A 21,529-nucleotide genomic window follows, 5' to 3' on the forward strand; every position below is an offset into this window, starting at 1 on the left:
AACCTGTAAATACAAAACCTGTGATATATTTACATTGCACCTTAGTAAACAATCTAATTTAGTAAATACAAAACCTGGTGATATATTTACATTGCACCTTAGTAAAATCTAATTTAGTAAATACAAAACCTGTTGATATATTTACGTTGCACCTTAGTAAACAATCTAATTTAGTAAATACAAAACCTGTTGATATATTTACATTGCACCTTAGTAAACAATCTAATTTAGTAAATACAAAACCTGTTGATATATTTACATTGCACCTTAGTAAGCAATCTAATTTAGTAAATACAAAACCTGGTGATATATTTACATTGCACCTTAGTAAACAATCTAATTTAGTAAATACAAAACCTGGTGATATATTTACATTGCACCTTAGTAAGCAATCTAATTTAGTAAATACAAAACCTGGTGATATATTTACATTGCACCTTAGTAAGCAATCTAATTTAGTAAATACAAAACCTGGTGATATATTTACATTGCACCTTAGTAAACAATCTAATTTAGTAAATACAAAACCTGGTGATATATTTACATTGCACCTTAGTAAGCAATCTAATTTAGTAAATACAAAACCTGGTGATATATTTACATTGCACCTTAGTAAACAATCTAATTTAGTAAATACAAAACCTGGTGATATATTTACATTGCACCTTAGTAAACAATCTAATTTAGTAAATACAAAACCTGGTGATATATTTACATTGCACCTTAGTAAGCAATCTAATTTAGTAAATACAAAACCTGGTGATATATTTACATTGCACCTTAGTAAGCAATCTAATTTAGTAAATACAAAACCTGGTGATATATTTACATTGCACCTTAGTAAAATCTAATTTAGTAAATACAATCTAATTTAGTAAATACAAAACCTGGTGATATATTTACATTGCACCTTAGTAAACAATCTAATTTAGTAAATACAAAACCTGGTGATATATTTACATTGCACCTTAGTAAACAATCTAATTTAGTAAATACAAAACCTGGTGATATATTTACATTGCACCTTAGTAAGCAATCTAATTTAGTAAATACAAAACCTGGTGATATATTTACATTGCACCTTAGTAAACAATCTAATTTAGTAAATACAAAACCTGGTGATATATTTACATTGCACCTTAGTAAACAATCTAATTTAGTAAATACAAAACCTGGTGATATATTTACATTGCACCTTAGTAAACAATCTAATTTAGTAAATACAAAACCTGGTGATATATTTACATTGCACCTTAGTAAACAATCTAATTTAGTAAATACAAAACCTGGTGATATATTTACATTGCACCTTAGTAAACAATCTAATTTAGTAAATACAAAACCTGGTGATATATTTACATTGCACCTTAGTAAGCAATCTAATTTAGTAAATACAAAACCTGGTGATATATTTACATTGCACCTTAGTAAGCAATCTAATTTAGTAAATACAAAACCTGGTGATATATTTACATTGCACCTTAGTAAACAATCTAATTTAGTAAATACAAAACCTGTTGATATATTTACATTGCACCTTAGTAAACAATCTAATTTAGTAAATACAAAACCTGGTGATATATTTACATTGCACCTTAGTAAACAATCTAATTTAGTAAATACAAAACCTGGTGATATATTTACATTGCACCTTAGTAAACAATCTAATTTAGTAAATACAAAACCTGGTGATATATTTACATTGCACCTTGAATCAGTTAGTGGGCAGGTTGTGATTTAAGCGAGTTTCTGCGTTACACAAGTGCTTTAACAATTTCATAATAACAGGCTCTACTAAAAGCCAGTATGTAGAAAGTTGGTACGTTATCATTTTCACATATACTGTATGATTACAGATGTTTGCTGAGTCCTTTTACAGAGGAGTACAGAAACCGACTTTAATAACATCTTTGAATACATCATTTACCTTCTTTATAGACCATTTTTGTGAGTAATTGTTTTAGATAATAAAAAAACACTTGTTTGGGCTTTAAAGAAAATTTTAATAATTGGCAAGAAATAGTTAAATAGCCATCAGTAAAAGGTAGATAAAGTTTTTGTAAACATCCTGGTTTAACAGTAATTTTGTTGTTAATAAGGTAGCAGAAATTCAGGGTTAACAGTAATATCATAGCTTTTGACTTGTCAATCTATTACAAAGTCAAAATACTGGTTTCTGGTGTATGTACAGTGTGACCCAAAAACAGTCTCTGATGCATCTTAAATAGAACTGTATATCGAAGAGAAGGCAGTACCATTCTGTTTGTTTGTACCATGTTATTTGACAAGGTTGTTGTGTTTGCTGTAGGTGCACAGCAGTCCTATCATATTTAGGTTGCACGATAAATATTGTGGATTTAAAAAAAAAAAAAAAAAGGTGACCTGAATATTTGTAAACATTTATTCATCAAATTGAACATTACAATTTACTTGTTTAACACCAGACTAGACACTGATGTAACACAGATTTTAGGGCTATTCATTTAGAAGGAAAGTCCATTCTCAACTTAGCATCTGGACTCATAATTCAGAAGTTTCAATATGTTAAGTGTCAAGAATGAACATATGTCATTCTTGACTAGTAATCCACATATGTAGTAATGCATGTGGATTACTAGTTATCAAATTATCTAGTGTACCCCAAAACACGATTGTTTATTGACTTCACGCAATGTGTGTTATTAAAAAAACAAACCTGTGTTCTGTTAGACATTGTTTCATCAAGACCCTGAAAAGGTTGTGTAACATCAGCCAAAAGTTTCATATATTCATTTGTAAGATTAAATAAAATATGTGATATGTAAAAAAATTATAGTTTGGCAAAGTATATAAGGTCAACAGTTTCATTGTGTTTTTTGTCCTGTTCTTCCAACTGTTGAACAGAGAGGTTTCACACAACTGTATAGAACTAATAACATTCCTACACAAAAGAAATGTTTCGTGATACATGACTTTGTTATATAACAATACTTCATATGTCTGTAAGTACCATAGTTGACATTACTATAACAATACATATTTAATAAGCTGTGTATATTAATTGTAGCAGACTTAGGTTTATTAAAAACAACAAATAATATTTCAGTATAGTTTATATGTCAAGATATCCATTTTATGACGAAAGTTTTCTTTTTGGAATTGCAAAAAAACATTGAAATAATTATATATTTAACTGACAAAGTTAAACATTAAACAAAACTATTTTTTAGTAATTAAACAAATCGTTATTTTAAGAAAATGTTATTTCAGGTTTGTATTGTACAAGTGACAGAACATTACAGTTTACCAAGTTTTGTCTTTAAATTAACAAAACACACAATAACATGAAAGTAACTCTGAAGTATAGTTTGGGTGTTATAACATTGAAAACTTTAAATTACCTATCATTTAATTTCTCCTTTGGATAAAGTTAAGTATGTTCTTGAAGGTAAAATAACTTTCTGTCAGTTCTTGAAATATAAAACCTTTTGCAGGAAATAGTACCAGGGCTTAGTTTTAATAAATACAGAGGAGGTAGTGGAGGTATTTCTTCACATTTGTGCTGTGTTTGTATTCACAAGCTAATAATGGTCTGTTTTAAATCACTGATATTATAAATTATTAATTGGTTTAAGGTTAACAAATGTACAGAATGAGAACTAGTGTGTGTGTGTGTGTGTGTGTGTGTGTCATTATAATGGTTTCTTTCTGCTATCAGTTTGATAAGTGAACATAACAAGAGGATATACCATACAGGCAGGGTTAAGTATTGATGAAAATATGAACTGTGTTAAACAACCTAACTGTATGAGACAGTGGTTCCAACTTGACATGAATTTCTTGTCATGCCAAGTTTGAAAATAACAACTATGCTTTCATGTAGCAGAATTTAGTTTGTACATGTATCATATTGCCGACACATCAAGAGATGATTGTAAAACTTTTTCATTAGATAACATGTAAAATGAATTTCAATTTACAATTAACAAACATTACGCTGGATTATTTGTTGTACAGTATTCTGTGTGTTGAAAGGTTAAAGTTCACATTTCAGTTCAATAACTGTTTCATGCTTCATTTACACAAACTGTAGGTAGGCAGTTAAAATAGGCACTTGACCTCTTCCTTTCAGGTCACTTTAATTCCATACTTCAAACAATTATGTGAAAATATGTTCTCAGTATGGTTTATTCTCCCACCACCCCTTAATAAAGTTAGTCTATTTATTGTACAAAGCAGCAAGTGTTGCATTTGGAATTTTTGCCACTTAGTTTTACCAGTTGAAGATAAATTTTGCCATAATCAATTGAAATAAACAGTTTTATCATCTACTAACTGTTACATTCATTTTATAATAATTAACTAAATAATAATTAGTATTATTAAAATTTTTCCACAATTTTTATACAAAAGAACGATTAATTATACATCAGATTTTTCATACGTTCATCAATATCTATTCATCTTAAAGATGTCTACACTGTTTTAGTTTAATAAACTTTGTACAGTTTATCTAAACAAAGTAAGAGTCTAAGGACAGAGGTAAATTCATGTGTACTTACTATTTTTACTTTCAAATCATAATTTGTAAACTAATTTGTTTTAGTTTATTTGATGTTTAGTTTCACAACTGACTTAGATATCTGTATTTCGTTTGGTGTGGAAGAATAATTTAATCATGAAAAAATATATTTAATTCGCTTAAATTTGTAGTAAAATATAAATATTATTTAATATCTTTTAAATCGGAGATACTCTTTCAAAGCTAAACCAATAATCATAAAAATAAAAATTATGGTTTATAAATTTAAGTACTGTATTTTATCATGAAACCAGGAAATTATCAAACTATTATACCTTCTAGGTTTGCTATTATTAAACTAGCCAATAGGGAAGAATAAATAAATTTTATACCATGTTTTAAACCATCAACGGAAAAAGTGATAACAGAAACAATACTGTTATTTATGGTTTTCGAACGCAATTAAGAGCAAACGTTATAACCATAAAAACCATGAAGTTTGTAGAAAGTAGAAAACAAAGACGAAACAATAACAACTATGAGAAACATTAAACGCATTAATTGAAAGAACGCACAGAATATAACTCTTTTTAACATTCAAACTACAGTTCTACAATGCACACACGCATAGCATTTTAACGGACACAACAATATATTAATAGTAATAGCGAATTTACTAATTAAGCCTAATAATCGATAGTTAACAGAGTAGCCTTATTTTTACCAAAACTGAAATGACGTATTTTTTCAGCTACTACTTGTAAAACACCATTAATGATAATATTAGAAACTGTTTAAGTAATAATAGATTAAAAAATATACCAGTATAAACAGAGACTACTCAAATAAAAATATATCTGAGAACGGTTGATATAGGTATTACCACTTTTATTGATAAACTAACGACGAGTGTGGCCTTGCCCCGAGACGTGCCTGGCAACGGTCAGTTGCAAACTCTTTGCTAACCTGGAGATGACCTAGGAAGGTCGAAAGTTGTTCTCTGCTTGTCAGTAAAAGTGTTAATACCCATATCAGTCGTTCTGAGAAACATAATTAGTGACTAGTAATATGGTATTAACTATAATAATTACCTTCTTACACATGGTTTAAACGTAGTTTTAACAAGTTTACAAAGTTGATTTTTGTCTTTCCAGATGATGGTTCTGTAACAGCCTAATTAAATTACAATAACATACTTTTTATCGTTTGATAAATAATCCAATACCTACTGCATCGCATTTTTAGACCATACACAAAGAGAATTTGTTAAAAGCTTATCTGATTTAAAATAATAAACACGATTAAACTGTCTTTAACCTACTAAAAATAAAAAACGTTTTATTTTTTAGTTCTGTTTTTCGCAGATGGTTAGGTCTTCAAAACACAATTTATGTATATCAAACCTGCATTGAAACAGAGAGGAACTGTAACAATTTGATACTTTTTATCATTGTTAATGAAGAAAAACAAAGATAAAACTATGGCGTCTGTAAGCCAATTTATGTAGTTAGAAAAAAACATCTTGTAATATATTTTCTCTGTAACTCATTCATTTATGCAAACATGAACCCTGTGCTTCCTTGTCTGATACGGACTCACTTGCCCTGGTTTTCCTCCATTTCATCCGACGGTTTTGAAACCAGATTTTAATCTAGAAATAAAAAAAAAAAAAGTAATAAAATGTTTGCTACTGCATTGGTTTTTCATAACTGATTGATTTAACGTGAATTTTTAGAGTTAAATCTAGGCACACTTTCTCTTTCTGTAACTTAACCGTACAAACAGTTTGTCTATTTTTGTTTTGTATTGATAGTATATTTACTACTATCTAAATCTGAAATAATAAAAATAAGCCAGTCAACTGCATCATTTCATCCACGTTAAAAGATTGTGTATCACTCTTATAACGCACGCACAGCTTAAAGTAGAGATAATATGACCAGAGAGCCAACCTGCTGTTTATCTCGATACAAACAATACTGACAGTATCTGAAAATGTTTTAGTAATCACTATTAAAGGTGTCAGTCGTTGTCTCTTGTGACTTTTACCGTTGATTTTACAAAAAACAAGTATTGACTCTCAGATTTCTTGGAGTGATTCCCAGTGAACGGATAGGAGATGTCACCATTTCTTAGGATGATCTCCGTTGACAGAGGATAGGGTGTGAGATCCAACTATTTCAAGAGGAAAGGTTTTAATGAGGAGAAGCAGGAGGAATAGTGAGAAACGACACCTTGGTGAGGGTTTAGTTTAGGGATCGAGAAGTCTGAGGAATTCTTTCCCCCAACAGGGGTGTTTAGGAACGTTGTAGTTCCTCATTGTCCCCGCTCTTAGAAGTTTATTTATATGTAAGTCGGAGTTTTCCTGTATTTTAACTTGGCATTGTTTGAGACAGTGAAGCGAGGTTGAGCAGTGTGAAAATGACGGGTGAGAAAGAAGGGCGAGACAAAGGCCTCAAAAAGGAAGTGGACAAGTGGCAGAAAAGAAGTAAGCCGCAGACCAACTGCACATCAATCAGAGAAAGGAGAGAGTATAAAATCCGAATATTTATTGAGGGAGGGGGTACAAGATCCGAATTCTTATTTATTTCCTTTGTTTGTTTGTTTTTTTTGGGGGGGTGTAACAAAGGAGAGAGTTTAAGATCCGATTATTTATTTATGTTTTTAAGGGCAAAGTTACACAATGGGCTATCTGTGCTGTGCCAATCCTAATACTAAGTTTATTTATTGAAGTTATCGAAACTCGGGTTTTTCTCATTATAAGTCACAAGTATTATTTAAAGGGAAGAACTAGTGAAAGGTAAAGTGTGTATGTTTCAGCAATGTTTTTATGTGATATTTAACTAGATGGAAAATGGCTGTATATTGTAAACTTCACCATATTAAATCTTCTAAGGGTATTTACTTAAAGCAAGCTCGAGGCAGCTGTGTTGTCCTGGAACCTCGATGTATGATTAATACTCAAATTACTAGTTTCTTATACACAATTAAATTAATTTGTTATACCAAAACACCCACAATACTTGTAGAAACGGCCCTGCATGACTCGGTGGTTTTGGTGCTCAACTCGTAATATCAGGGTCACAGGTTCGAATCCCTGTCACACCGAATATGCTCGCCCTTTCAGCGGTGGGAGCATTAAAATGTGATGGTCATTCCCACTGTTCACTATAATGTATAACATGTAATGTATAATATAGTGTAATGTAATCTATAACATGTTATTTATAATATAATATTTAACAAACACATCAATAGTAATCAATATTAAAGGCACAACAGGTACATGTATTATAAACACAGGCTGTACCTTCCTATCCACGTAACATTTTTTTTTAGATCTTGTTGTTTGAATTAATTCTTTGTATAACAACCATTTCGTTTACCCCAAATAGGCCGGGGCGCCCCAGTGGCTTAGTGATACGTCTAAAGACTTGTAACGCTAAAAACAGGGTTTCGAAACTTATGATAGGCACAGCACAGATAGCCCATCGTGTAGATTTGTGTTTTAACTACGAAAAAGGAAAGCGGTCAGGCATGGCCTATCAGTTAAAGTATCAGGTTGCGAATTCGAGGATCCATGGTTCGCGTTCTGTTGTCGAAAACATTCGGTGAATGCCGTTTACCAGTTGATTTTCATGAATATTTCAACAGACAACTATAACTTCTCTGAAGAATGATCATATTTTGACACCATTAGTGCATCATTTAATACTGTTATTATAGTGTTGACTGTTATTTGTTTCAGTGTTTTCGTCCAAAACTACATCTGATCATAGTCACTCATTTCAAACTAACAGACTACAACTAAGGCAAATAGTAATGTACCTTTTGACAACTCTTGTACTGTTTTTGTCTGATTTAAAAACCTTGAGACTTGCCTGTCATTGTAATAAAATGTTCACTGTCCCCGAAAGCGGAACGTGTTTTTGTGGAAATATTTATCAAACCATGGATTCTCAAGTTCCCAGTCCGAGCAGCTAACAAATGAGCCACGCACGGCCCTTTTTAGTGGTTTAATTTATATTTTCTTGGTAACTAAGTATATTTAGTGTTCATCTCAGTATAACAACGACTTCCTTTACCTGGGTCTCAGTCAACATGAGTTCTTCTGCCAACTGGTATCTTGTTGCCCGTGACAAATAATGTTTGACCATAAACTGTTTCTCAAGTTCTTGGAGCTGGAGTTTGCTAAAGGTGCTGCGTGGACGACGAGGCTTACCTACAACAGCATAACAAAAATAACTTGGATGTTACAGTTGTCGAAATATGCCCATAACTGTTAGTTATGTTATAGTAGATTTTCACCAAAACATGCACACAACGGTTACGTATGTTGTTATACGAAGTCACCAAAACATGCATACAACGGTTACGTATGTTGTTATACGTAGTCACCAAAACATGCACAGAGTTTGTCAAAATGGTATACTGTTTTTAAAAACTGAAAGGAATATTGTGAATGGTACCGCTACTTTTTGAGGGGAGGGATACTTTTCTACGCATATATCTCTGAAGTGAACTCTTAACTACGATTCTGGCAATAACTGGCCATGGGATTGCTTCAGGGCATTTCCCACCCTCTGTTGGCCTGTGCTTAGCGTAAAATTACATTTAGTACTTGGACGTAGAGGCGTAGATTTTTTACACCCGATTGGGGGGGGGATGATTTTTGGAACCACTTATGTGGACTGTTCAATTTGCAAATTGGTAATCTCTGATTACGTGAACCTGAAAGCTGTAAACATGCAGTCACAGAGTAATATTGTTGCTACGATACTTGCATGTATACTTAAGCCTACTGACTGATACTTACGAACTATCGTTTAGATTGAAAAGCTTAGAAGCACGCCTATATTAAAGATGTACATTTCGGCTACTGAAAAAGCCTACGTCTCGGCCTAATTATGTAATTTAATTGGTGAGAACATGAGAATCACATGAACAAACACAATTTGTAGGCTTGTGATGCAATAAAACAATTCAACAGATCAAACTGTAGGGGGGGATGATTGTATGAACCATACTCCCCACCTAAAATGAAGGGGGGATATATCCCCCATCTCCCCCAGGATCTATTCCCCTGCATGGACGTATGTCCTAGAGGATTTCTAACACAATTTTCATCTTGTCACTTATATTCTAGCCCTTGTCTACAAGTTGTTTGAAATCTAGGGACCAGATTCACAAAAACTCAAGAAATAACAGCATACTCTTAGCTTATGGTGACATAAACAGTTCTTTATCCCCTCATTTGATAAATTAATAGTTTGAGAAGAAATTAAGTGTCAATAGATAGTCCACAATGTTTGTCGTCAAATATGTCATGCTAAACAGGAAACTTCAATTAACAAGATTAAAGGAAGCTTACCGCTGATTTGTAGGCTTAACATAGACACGTACAGTCACTTAACGTGCCTTGGTTGTTATCAATATATCTCATTTATTCAACGAAAGACACACAATCTATACTCAAAGATAATCACATTTATGTATGTCCTCAAGGTAATTTATCTCAGTTGATGGGGTTATTATTTCGCTAAACAACTTCTAATGAGAAATATGAGCCAAATGTTTCACTTCTTATAAAAGAATTATCATTTAGTTTCATGTTTATAAAAATAATAACCGTAGTAGTTCGTTTACAGAACGATTATTAGGCTTAGACTCACAACATAGAGATAATTGTTCTTTACAAAAGTAGTGCTATAAATGCTGATAAAAAGTTCGTGATGAAAATATAGTAAATATTGTCTTTATCTTTAAAACACACAACGATCTGTGTTAATGTGGTGTATTCAGATACAATAAATTAAATTTAGAGCTTTACCTGATAAGCTCTCTTAACAGGAGGTTCCATCAAGATAGAGAAACAATCGAAACTAATTTAAAGCTAAGGAGTAACCTTACGAAAGGCCCGACAAGACCAGTGGTCACACCAAATGCTCGCTCTTTCAGCCGTGGGGGCGTTATAATATAACGCTCATTCCCACTATACGTGGGTAAAAGGTAGCCCAAGAGTTGGCGGTGGGTGGTGATGACTAGCTGCTTTCCTTTTAGTCTTACACTGTTAAATTAGGGACAGATAGCCCTCGTGTAGCTTTGCGCGGAATTACAAAAAAAACAAAACCTGCTTATAAAAACGATCTTTATCAAACACTCGAAGAAAAGTGAGTGTACTTGCTTAAGAAATAGGTTACGGTTGTTTCTTCACATGAATTACTCTATAACATGGAGACTAAAGAGAGATTAACACCTAATGCATACCACAAATGATATGGCTCAAAAATAAGTACAGACAACCACGGGATTGGTCATTCTCGTTTCGTTTCACATATTAACTGTTCAACCACTGAAAACTGCTGCTGTCGACTTCCTGGAACAATATTACAGTAAGTAATGTAACAACTATCGACAACTTTGAAAATAACAAAGAAATAAAAGTAACTTATACAAGGTCACCTTAACTGTTCATTATGTGTTCCGTATACATAGAGAACTAAGAATAAATACCAATTCTACAGAAAGAACAAACATATCAAATTAAAGATTGATTTTTAATTTCGCGCAGTATTTAGTAGTGTAAGAATAGAGAGAAGGCAACTAGTTATCACCATCTACCACCAACTCTTGGGCTATTCTTTTATGAACAAATAGTGGAATAACTGTCACATTATAACGCCCTCAAAGTTGAAAGAGCGAGCATGTTTTGTAGGACGGGGATTCGAACCCGCGACCCTCAGATTTAAACCTGACCTAAAATTAAATAATACAGACGTATTGGAAACCTACTTTGTTGATAGAGTTAGCAAAAAGACAAACAAAAATTTTACTGTGAGTCTGAAAAAAAAGTGTCTCAATACATGAAATGGGCATAACCTCACAGAAAGTTATTTGACCTTTCCACAACTGAGGAATATGAGCTCCCACAAACTATGGTTATTGCTGTGTTTTGCTCATGCGTTACAAAACATTCCACCAGGTCCTGACCTATCAAATAATTATTCCAACAATTTATTAAGAAACGCCGTACTAAACGGGATTACCATTATCGTAGAAGTGCTGTGACAAACTAGAACTACCATTACAATACTGACAAGTATTATGGTAAACCAAGGTTACCATTATCATATTCAGAAGTTGTATAATAATATGGAATTACCATTACCATGGTGATAATTGCTGTAGTAAACTGGAGCTAGCATTACCAGAGTCACTAAGAATATTGGTCAGGACAGAGTTAAGTAACAAATTAAGATTTGTTATTTATCTTATATTTACAACTGAAGATTTATTTAATTAATTAATTTTCTGCTACTTAAGTCTGCTTCACTTGTTGAAGAAACAATCAAAGAAAACGACAAGTGTTTCTGCAGATGTTGTAAAGAAACTTTTAAAACAACAGTTCATTACTGGTATCATATTTACTAGGACTACCGACGCCTTTGGATTGTAAGACTCAAAATTAATGTCGCTATTAAAGTACGACATGTTTGAAGTCAGACAGTCATTACATCTATAGTTTATCGAACTCTTGACCTCAAGAAGGAAGGGGCAACTAGTCACGAGCACGCACCACCTACATTACTACTCTAAACCGAAATGTGTTGATCCTTAATCATTTTGACACATGGTCCTGTATCAGGCTAGATAGAAATAAAGGTTTCATAGTACAAGATCACTTCTTGAAAAAGGCTACAGAAACATACACACGTAGTAAACATTATTTTCAGCTAAAATGGTTGCAAATTTATCAGTTCGTCCCAATTCGCATTCGTGTTTAAACAGTGTGAAAATCTGTAAAGATGAGAAACGTTAACTTGCCTGGCAAATCATGAGTAGACCTATTGGTCGAATTCACTGACGGGAGGTTCAGGGACAGTAAGTACGAATTGAAGGATCCATCATTTGACATACTGTTGGTATGATTCTGGTTAAAATATTTCCATTTATAATCCGATGGAAAACACGACAAAGTAGAATAGCTTCCGGACATGTGAGCAGTTGAGAAAAGAGGCGGAACGTTGAAATGACCACTGGCTAACACGGGGTTCATGGCGTCTGGACATAACTGATTGTCCTTTGGTATTAAGTGGAAAAATACGCTCGTATTACTGGTGGACAGGTCTCTTCTATAAAGGTTTAAACAGTACGGACTGTGAAAATCAGGGGGTAAATACTTTGTTTTACAAGGAACTACGTTAGAAGAAGGTTGCCATGTTGATGTCAAACCGTTCAGTAAAATTCCGAACTTCGTCTGCACTGGCGAGGGTTCCTGATGTTTTAGGATATTGTCAACAGTGAAGTTTTTCATAGTGAAGAAACTGGTTTGTCCGAACAACTGTTATTATTCTGTCTTTCAAAATCCAGAAAAAGATAACTGTGTCATAATGTGTCTTTTTACCAACGAACCTTTTCAAGATAACAACATTCCTTATCAGTGTTTTGCTGTTTCTTTTGCAGATTGGAGCGTGATTCAGTCTGCTATATTTATCTTCCATAGCAATGTTATTAAGTCTGTCTGATGCCCCATGATTTTCAAGTGCCGGCCAAATGGAAACGGAAGGCAGTCGACTGACAGCACCTATCGCCAACTTTTGGGCTTGTTTTTTATTAATATATAGACGATTTAACCGTTACATTGTATTGTTTCCACGGCTAGAAAGGTAAGCATGTTCGTCGTTGGATTGCGATCTCACAACCTACAGCTTAAGGGGAGGACAGTAACTATTAAATGTACTTCTTGTGAAATGTGAATTCTTGAAAGAGACAGTGTATATATTTTTTTTTTAGCAGTAGAGCAATTATGGGTTAAACATATTGTGGACTGCATTACCTTAGCATTGTGACAACTTAAGCTAAAATAATATCATAATTTTCAACATTCTAAAGCTACGACTTGAAATGCTATTAAGCGTTGCAACATATACAGGAAACAGTCTGAAAACAGTACCGCGTAAAGAATAAATACACCAATAAAACAACAAAGAAAGTAACCTGTGTTTTCATAGTCAGTTAGTTATCTTGTGTGAACGCAGACGAGTCGTAATTCTGATAAAATGTATGAAACTAATTCTAAACATTAGGTTTAATAAAATAAGTTGGCATCTAATCTTCACTGCGTACTTCTATTATTTTAACACTCTCATGACTGAAGAGGTGTCGCTGTTGTTCGTAAAATGTTTATTATAATAGGCCTAACGTTAAAATTTGTTTCAAATATTTCGCCGAAATTGCGCCACTAGGCGATATTACAATCCTTGCGCACAAGATGGCTCAGTTGTAAGATAGAGCTTATAACGTTAACATTCGTGGTTCGATTTCGAACTCTGCCATTTCGCAGTGCAACTTTAGTTTAAGTCGTGTTTCTAGTTTCTTGTCATTCTCAGTTATTGTTACTCAGTTCGTAATAACCTGGTTACCTACGTTTCTTGTTACTGTTAACCTGTGATTAGACCACCAATTGTTTGATAGGCCGGTACATTTTAAATACTAATTGTTCTCTAGTACGTTCGAGAGTTGTAGGTTTGAATCCCCGTCACACCAAACATACTTGCCTTTTCAGCCATGGGGGCGTTATAATGTAACGGCTAATCCCACAATTTGTTGGTAAAAAAAGTATCCCAAGAGCTGACAGTGGGTGGTGATAACTAGCTGTCATTCCATAAACTGTTAAATAGCAAAGAGCCCTCGTGAAGCTTCATGCGAAATTAAAATTAAGACACGAAAAAACAAAACTTTAAAACAAACTTGTACATAACGCCATCAACAATATATATTTGATATTTACATATTTTGTCTACAACTCGACAACAATCTGAATATTACACCCGAAAATAATATTTCACTTAATACGTTCAACAATATAATTCGCTTAGCAACTAATTACGTGTAGAACACTTGACAACAGAATTCTATAAACTATCCTTCCTTACTCAACGTTTAAGCTGACTTTCTCTCGCACAGTGAATTAAAATAAGATTTGAAAAATATCTATTTCGCTGAAAAAAGTATTCGGAAAAAGAAGAAAACAAACGTTTAACATAACTGATAAAGCATAGCTTATCAATAAGTCCCGAGAAAACAACTCCACCGGTTCTTCAAGCTTACCGGGTTCGTGAGGGACTCGAAGCGAAGGAGACAAGGCGACATTCTCGAGGAGAAATTTTCATTTAGCCTCGAATTTTGAGATAATAAAAATACTTGTGTGTAAAGGGAAACATCTATGGAATCCACTAACTTTCCTTCTTCATCCCACACCAGGTAAAATGTTTACATTTTATACTGAGTGGCTGACGTTTGTATAGGCCCGAATGTTGTCTATGTGAATATGATGATAAATGCAAGTAAAGTAGGAAAAGTGAAGGCAAAGGCACGAACGTTGTGTTAACCTGTTGTTACAGTAAAAAAGTAAGCAGACAGCACCCAAAACAAAGTACCGATCCAAACCGGCCCATTCAGAGTCGGGAAGGTGTCCTAGTTGGGATTTACAGATCCAATGCCTCAAATTTTAGGTGGAGAAAGTGCCCCGAAAAAACCTACTTTCACTAGTTAGGACCGAGTGACGCCCCTTCCAGTAATTTCTTTTTCCTTCTCATTTAAAGTAGAGTTTGGGTAGTAACACGCAGAACAATCCGGTGATTGACCAATGAAAGTAGGTTTTCCAAAGGCACTCCCCCATCACACACACAACCAGTTTCTAGGAATATTTCCCTTCAAGTCAGACCCCTTGTTTATTTTAATCTATATGTATATCTATTCAAACTTCTCAATTTTCAATTTTAATTCCATTTATTCTACTTTATTTTTATTTTATTATTTAATTATTTTTAACATCTGCCGTAACATTTTTCATCTTGGAATACGATCGTAATAAAATCGATTTTAGGATTCGATTGTGGAAGTCATACAAAACGAATGCACTAATGAAAACAATTTCACAATAAAAGGAGATGTGACAACTTAAATACCGTCTCCCGATGGTGCAGCGGTAAGTTGGCAGTGATAATAAACAGTTATACTTGCAATACATTTGTAAGGTATTGTATCAAGTCAAAATATCACACACTCACTTTGATTTCCTCTCATCGTAATTTGTGGATAATATTTTGGATTTCATTTGTTTTTTGAAGGAAAACATTTAATCAACTACGATCAATTCTAAAGTCTTTGAATAATTAAATTGTATTTCCTTTGAAGTTCATAATATCAATATTACAGTACTCTTTCGGCCTTCATTGTCAGGGGGTAATAGCCAGATGAAGCTTTGGATCAAAAGAAATATCATATAGGTTCGAGTATTTCCTCATCTTTCCAGGTTCCAATTCTTTAAAAATTGTCGCCAATGCTTTTGTTCAACATTTTAATATTATCTGTTATACAGTTTTCAGGTCGTTTACTCCAACCATTTTTTGAACTCTTCAGTGATACCAGTACTATTAATATTAACAATTGTTGACACGATATCATATCCTTTGTTATGAAATATTAGTTTACAATCTTCAGTCTGTTTATCAGCATGTTAAATACAGCATAAAAAATTGCATCTTTTCTTTTTTACATCTCGCTCCATCAAACACATGCTGGACTCTCCTTAATTCAGCTGTACATCCTTATTTGTGTAAAAACTTTTTTTTCCTTTTTCTCTATTTCACCCAAAAAAAAAACCAATTACATTCACAGCCACAGTTTACTAAGTCCTTTTAATATAATGGCTTTCTTTATTATTTGTAATACAAAGAATTATTTTGAATAAGAATCACAATTTTATCGAGAGTCTTTGAAATAGTTGTCAACAATTTCGATCCATTGACTTGGAGCAGCCAAAAATCCACTAAAGCTAAATTGTTGTCTTATTGGTCAATGACTTTTCTCAAGAAAGGAAACAAGAAAAGAGAATTTCTTTTTTTTTACTGCAGATACGTGCGTGTGTTTCTTTATCGCAAAGCCACATCGGGCTATCTGCTGAGTCCACTGAGGAGAGTCGAACCTCTTGATTTTAGCGTTGTAAATCCGTAGACATACCGCTGTACTCGCGGGGGGCACTACTATAGATAAAGGGAATGTTAAATAAGGTTAAACTGGAGTCTATTTAGAGCTAACTGGAAGTGTAACGAAGAAAAACAGCAACCCAAGAACCAATAACTCAAAATGATATGCCACTTCTCATTCTTCGACTATATTTAGGTTCTCAGCTTTTCTTCCTTTTACAGCAGTAGTTTAAGTGAATCGAGCTAATGAAATAATAAAGTAAATATTTTGTTCCATGTGATATTACCAAAAAACTTTCTAAACTAAAAGCAAGATGAAGAAGGACTCTTTGATCTTTTGTCACTCATGGTTTATTCAAACTCAAATCTGTTATTAAAGAAAGAAAGTTAAATACCCGAAACGTATACAGCTATGTCACAAATGAAAGAATCCTGGAAGTTAACCATATTTTGATAACGTCACATAGCACTTAAACAGGTGCAAGTGCACCCCCCAATACAATAATAATTTGTCTGCATGGCATGAACTACAGTGCCAGAGCAACCAGACAGAATCCACTATTATTTGAAGCAGTATTGCACATCATTGAAATTGGGTTTCAAATTTTCATTTACGCCTTCCTGTAATTTGTTACGACAATTCCAGATGTACACATTTCTTGGACACTGGGTAGACAAGGATATGACGATTATCCTCGTAGGAACTTTCATTGAACCATCCTAAGGCTTCGTAAAATATGATGGTACTTGTATAACGTGTTTGTGCTTTGAATTCCAGGATATGCACTTTGGAGACATAACTACTTTGTAACGAATGACAGTCAAGTTTTATACTTTGATCAGACAAGGGCACGTCAAGAGATGATAGGTATTACTGTTAATTTTTATGATATCAGACTATTTCTATTTTACTTATAATTTTTGGTTGCACCTTCACTCTATCCCATGACATTTCGAAAGTGTAGTGAAGCAACAGTGAGTAACATGACGTCACTTCCAACTGATCCCAATATCAATTGGCACAACTTTCTTGGATAATGTTACATCCATCAGGAGACTGGAACCATGACCTTACTTTCACTGTTCATCCTAAACGGTGGCCTGTTATGGGTGCATCTGTCTTGTATGGCGTAATGCCATTTAGTTCTTGTTGGCATCCAACAGTAGAATCCTCTAATGGGTGCAGCCACCTGGATGAACCCATTGATGGTGACACAAGCATCTTCGATGTTATGTAACAAGTTTCCTTATAAAGGATTACCCTCAAATTCAACCAGATTAAATACACAGCGAATCAAATAACAAACCTATGACAATTATTTTTTATCATCATTTATTGATGATTTGCCTCTACATTCGTAATTAATACTCAACAAACAACCAGCCTTCTTCAAACACAAATTATTAGAAACTAAAGCCACTGTAGGTCAGACTCCAAACTTTTCGGAAACTTCTTGTGGTTGAAATGATGTTTCAGTTGGCTGTTGGATCTATCTTTAACAATTAACTTCGGTAACCGTACACGGCATCTTTAATGTTAAAGACATCTGATGACCATTTTCTTACTTCTAGTTTGGGTAACCTTACAGAATGTCTCTGTAGTTTCTAGGTAGCTGTTGCATGGTATACTTGTTAGTGTCTGATATATTTTCAGGCTCTTTCAAAGTAACATCCCATCCACGCGATTTTTGCTTCGTTTTGTTTGAATAAGTTATTTACTGTATTCATGGTCCTTCTCTCTCATCTCATTTCATTGATTTGTTTTTCCTTTACACTAGTTTTTATTTTTACACTTCAATTATTTCATACATTTTACAAACTTTTTTTTCTTTACGTCCCTGTACATATGCTGAGAAACATGTAGAAAACTTTAGTGATCGTCCAGAACTACCACGACACATTGTGTTTGTTTGTTTGATTTTTACTTTTCTTGTTCCACTAAGTGTTTCGGTTGTTGTTGTTTTTTAAAGCATTAGCTGGCAGAGTTAGCATTTTATAGACTCAAAAAAAAACCACCAAATCTCAAGAGATATTTTATTTTTAATAAATATTTTCTAACGATGTTCGAATATTTACAAGAAACGTAATTTCAATAGAACGATTGTAATAATACAACAGATGTGACAAGTGAAGTCTGGGAAGACAATGGCTGACGTAGATGTTCATGGTAGACTTTGGTTTCTCAAAATTAAAAGGTTCTTTATTTTTCTTCTATCGGTTTACGGATGGCAAACTTGCAAATGTATATTGTAGGATTCAGATTTGGTTCGCTTTGGTTCCCCGCTCTATCGGACAACTTTTTACACCAATGTGTGTATATTATCGGCAGCTTATTAAACTCTTGTGAGCCTAACCATTAGCAACTAATATACTTTAACTCGAGATTACAGTGTCTATAAACATTATACAAACCATATAGTGAGAAATGTTATCCTATATATCAAGCTCCATCTACAGGAAGTGAAACAGGGTTCATAACCCAAAAATGCTCATAAAAAACCTCAAGACTCAAACTTTGTATCTATCGCTCATGGACCTAATGAGTTTCCGTAAGAATTTTAGTGAATATCCATTCACATCGTGCGAAGTAATTACATGGACACACAAGAGACAGTAATATTATACCTATATAGATATAGAAGTTATAAAGTACGTTTTATTAACTGAAACAATTTTTGAGACTCACAACACTGTGATATCTGTCTCATGACGCATTGTTTGATGAGAGCTCGTCTTTACAATTTCCGTGAAATATAATATACAGTACTAAAGATACATTGTATCTAGTGCACGAGGACAACCTCCAAGCGCCATTTTCAAAAGTTCGATTACGCATATTTTATGGAACGGAGTGGATACCCTTTAATTTTAAAGCATTTGATATATGTAACTATAGAACGGATATATTGTCCAAACAACTTATACACACGTGAGTTATAACATTTTACCAAATGGAAACCGTTCTGTATACGTTGCGTATTGTTCCCTGAGGAATATTCACCCTTGTGCAAATTAATTAAAACAAGAGGGAAAATTACGATTTTTTTCGATTTTTTTGCGTTTTATTTCTCAGAATCCAAAAAATTACTCATAAAGTAATACATGATATGACCGCCTTTATTTTTCAGAAGATCATTAAGATCATCGAGTCCACGAGTTGACTGCAATATTTGGATCGCGGTACCACACCTGAATTAACTTATCTTTCGTAGTACAGTCTTTTCCCCGAAGTCTTTCTTTACAAATCGCCTAAACATTTTCAATAGAATTTAAGCCCAGAGAGTTTCCAGGCCAGTCCAACACCTTTATTCGCGTTGTAGTCATAAAATTATTCACAAATGTCAATGTGTGGCACGGAGCCAGATCTTGCTGAAAAATGCCAGATCCATCTGGAAATCTCTTTTTCAATTCTGGAACGACTCTTCTCTGCAAAACTTCGATGTACTGTGGTCCTCGCATCATACCTTCTACGATATGTAAGCCTCCGACGCCATAGTAGCTGACAAAGTCCCAAAACATATTCTTCAAGGGATGTGTTACGAACTGCTTGATGTGAGATTCTGGAAGTTTCTCACCTGGAGATCTGCGAACATGCAGCCATCTTTGACCCTGTACAAAGAAATGAGTCTCGTCACTCAATAACATTTTTCTCCATTGTTCTTGTATTTCAGAACCCACTGATACCGTCTTTTCTTCATTGAGCTGGTAAAGAAGTTGTTTTTTGACTGGTCTCATTGCCCTTCTAACGCAATTTCGAATGACGTAATATTCCTCAAAATGTCATATATCCCAAAAATAGATCGACCGTACCGCAAAACACAGCTAATGACGCCGTCTGTGTGAAAAAATGACTATTAAAGGAAATCAGCGGGTCCAGCGAGCCAACAATGGCCGCCATGTTGGAAATATTGTAAAATCACCATTTGTTTCAATTAATTTGCACAAGGATGTACATGGCTTTTGTGCTAACCTATGTGTTCGTTAACGTATACTTGTATTGTGTTTTCTAATAGCAAAGCCAAATTGGGATATTTCCTGAGCCCACCGAGGGGAATCGAACCCCTGATTTTAGCGTTGTAAATCAGTAGATATACCGCTGTACTAGCGGGGGGCCGTATACTTGTAACTTTACGGTTTTTATATTGAACATCACCTCATGTACTATGCTCAAACTTCTGTATATGTGTGTATTCACTCCGTAGCAAAATTATGTACATAAAGTATAACCCTTGTATACGTCCATATTCATTAATAAACGTCGAAAAATTATTTAAGTTCTAAAAGGATAATTACAAGTTTATGATGGAGTAAAATTATTTTTGCTCCCTTGTTACCAGTTTCCAAATCGATAGAGTAGAAGGAAAACAGACAACTCTCATGCTGCTCGGACTGATTAATGGGTTTCGATAGTCATCGAGTGGGTGAAAGGTGTTGTTGATTTGTTACCCCCCTCCTGTGATAACCATTTCTAAATTAGGGTTAGATATACCTGAACTTTGGGGTCCCTGACCCAGCTGTTTTGTCAAAAAACGTTATTACTATTCAACTTTTTAGTGAGTATGAATCATCTACATTATTTGTGTTTTTTAGGAAACATCCTACTTCGCACCGTCCGTACATTTTTAGACTAATAGAAGATTCTTCAACAGAAAGCGAACTTAACAACAGAGACGTTCATCAATATTCAGGTAAACACAGCAGAGACAAGTACCGTGTATAATGTCACAATAATTTCTACTAGATAAATAATGGATAATTAAACTTTCTAAGGACAATTACGGTCCGGCATGGCCAGAGGTGTTAAGGCGTGCGACTCGTAATTCGAGGGTCGCGGGTTCGAATCCCGGTCGCACCAAACATGCTCGCTGTTTTAGCTAATATTAGCGTAATATTATGTGACGGTCAATTCCACTATTCGTTGGCAAAAGTGTAACCCAAGAGTTGGCGGTGGGTGGTGATAACTAGCTGCCTTTCCTTCAGTCTTACACTGCTAAATTAGGAACGGCTAACGTAGAGAGCCCTCGAGTAACTTTGCGCG

General features: G+C 34.0%; 1 protein-coding gene across 1 annotated transcript; it reads right to left on the minus strand.

Annotated features, from left to right (window-relative positions):
• Nucleotides 1-3,035: 3,035 nt before the first annotated feature.
• LOC143238172 (uncharacterized) lies at nt 3,036-14,422 on the minus strand. Its single transcript, XM_076478165.1, has 3 exons — nt 12,326-14,422; nt 8,587-8,723; nt 3,036-6,152 (listed from the first exon to the last, which is right to left on the minus strand). Exons 1-3 carry the CDS (start codon nt 12,813-12,815, stop codon nt 6,051-6,053), a joined length of 729 nt encoding a protein of 242 aa, XP_076334280.1. The 5' UTR covers nt 12,816-14,422; the 3' UTR covers nt 3,036-6,050.
• Between the last annotated feature and the right edge of the window lie 7,107 nt (nt 14,423-21,529).

The sequence above is a fragment of the Tachypleus tridentatus genome, chromosome 2 (assembly GCF_004210375.1).
Source record: "Tachypleus tridentatus isolate NWPU-2018 chromosome 2, ASM421037v1, whole genome shotgun sequence".
Taxonomy (NCBI): domain Eukaryota; kingdom Metazoa; phylum Arthropoda; class Merostomata; order Xiphosura; family Limulidae; genus Tachypleus; species Tachypleus tridentatus.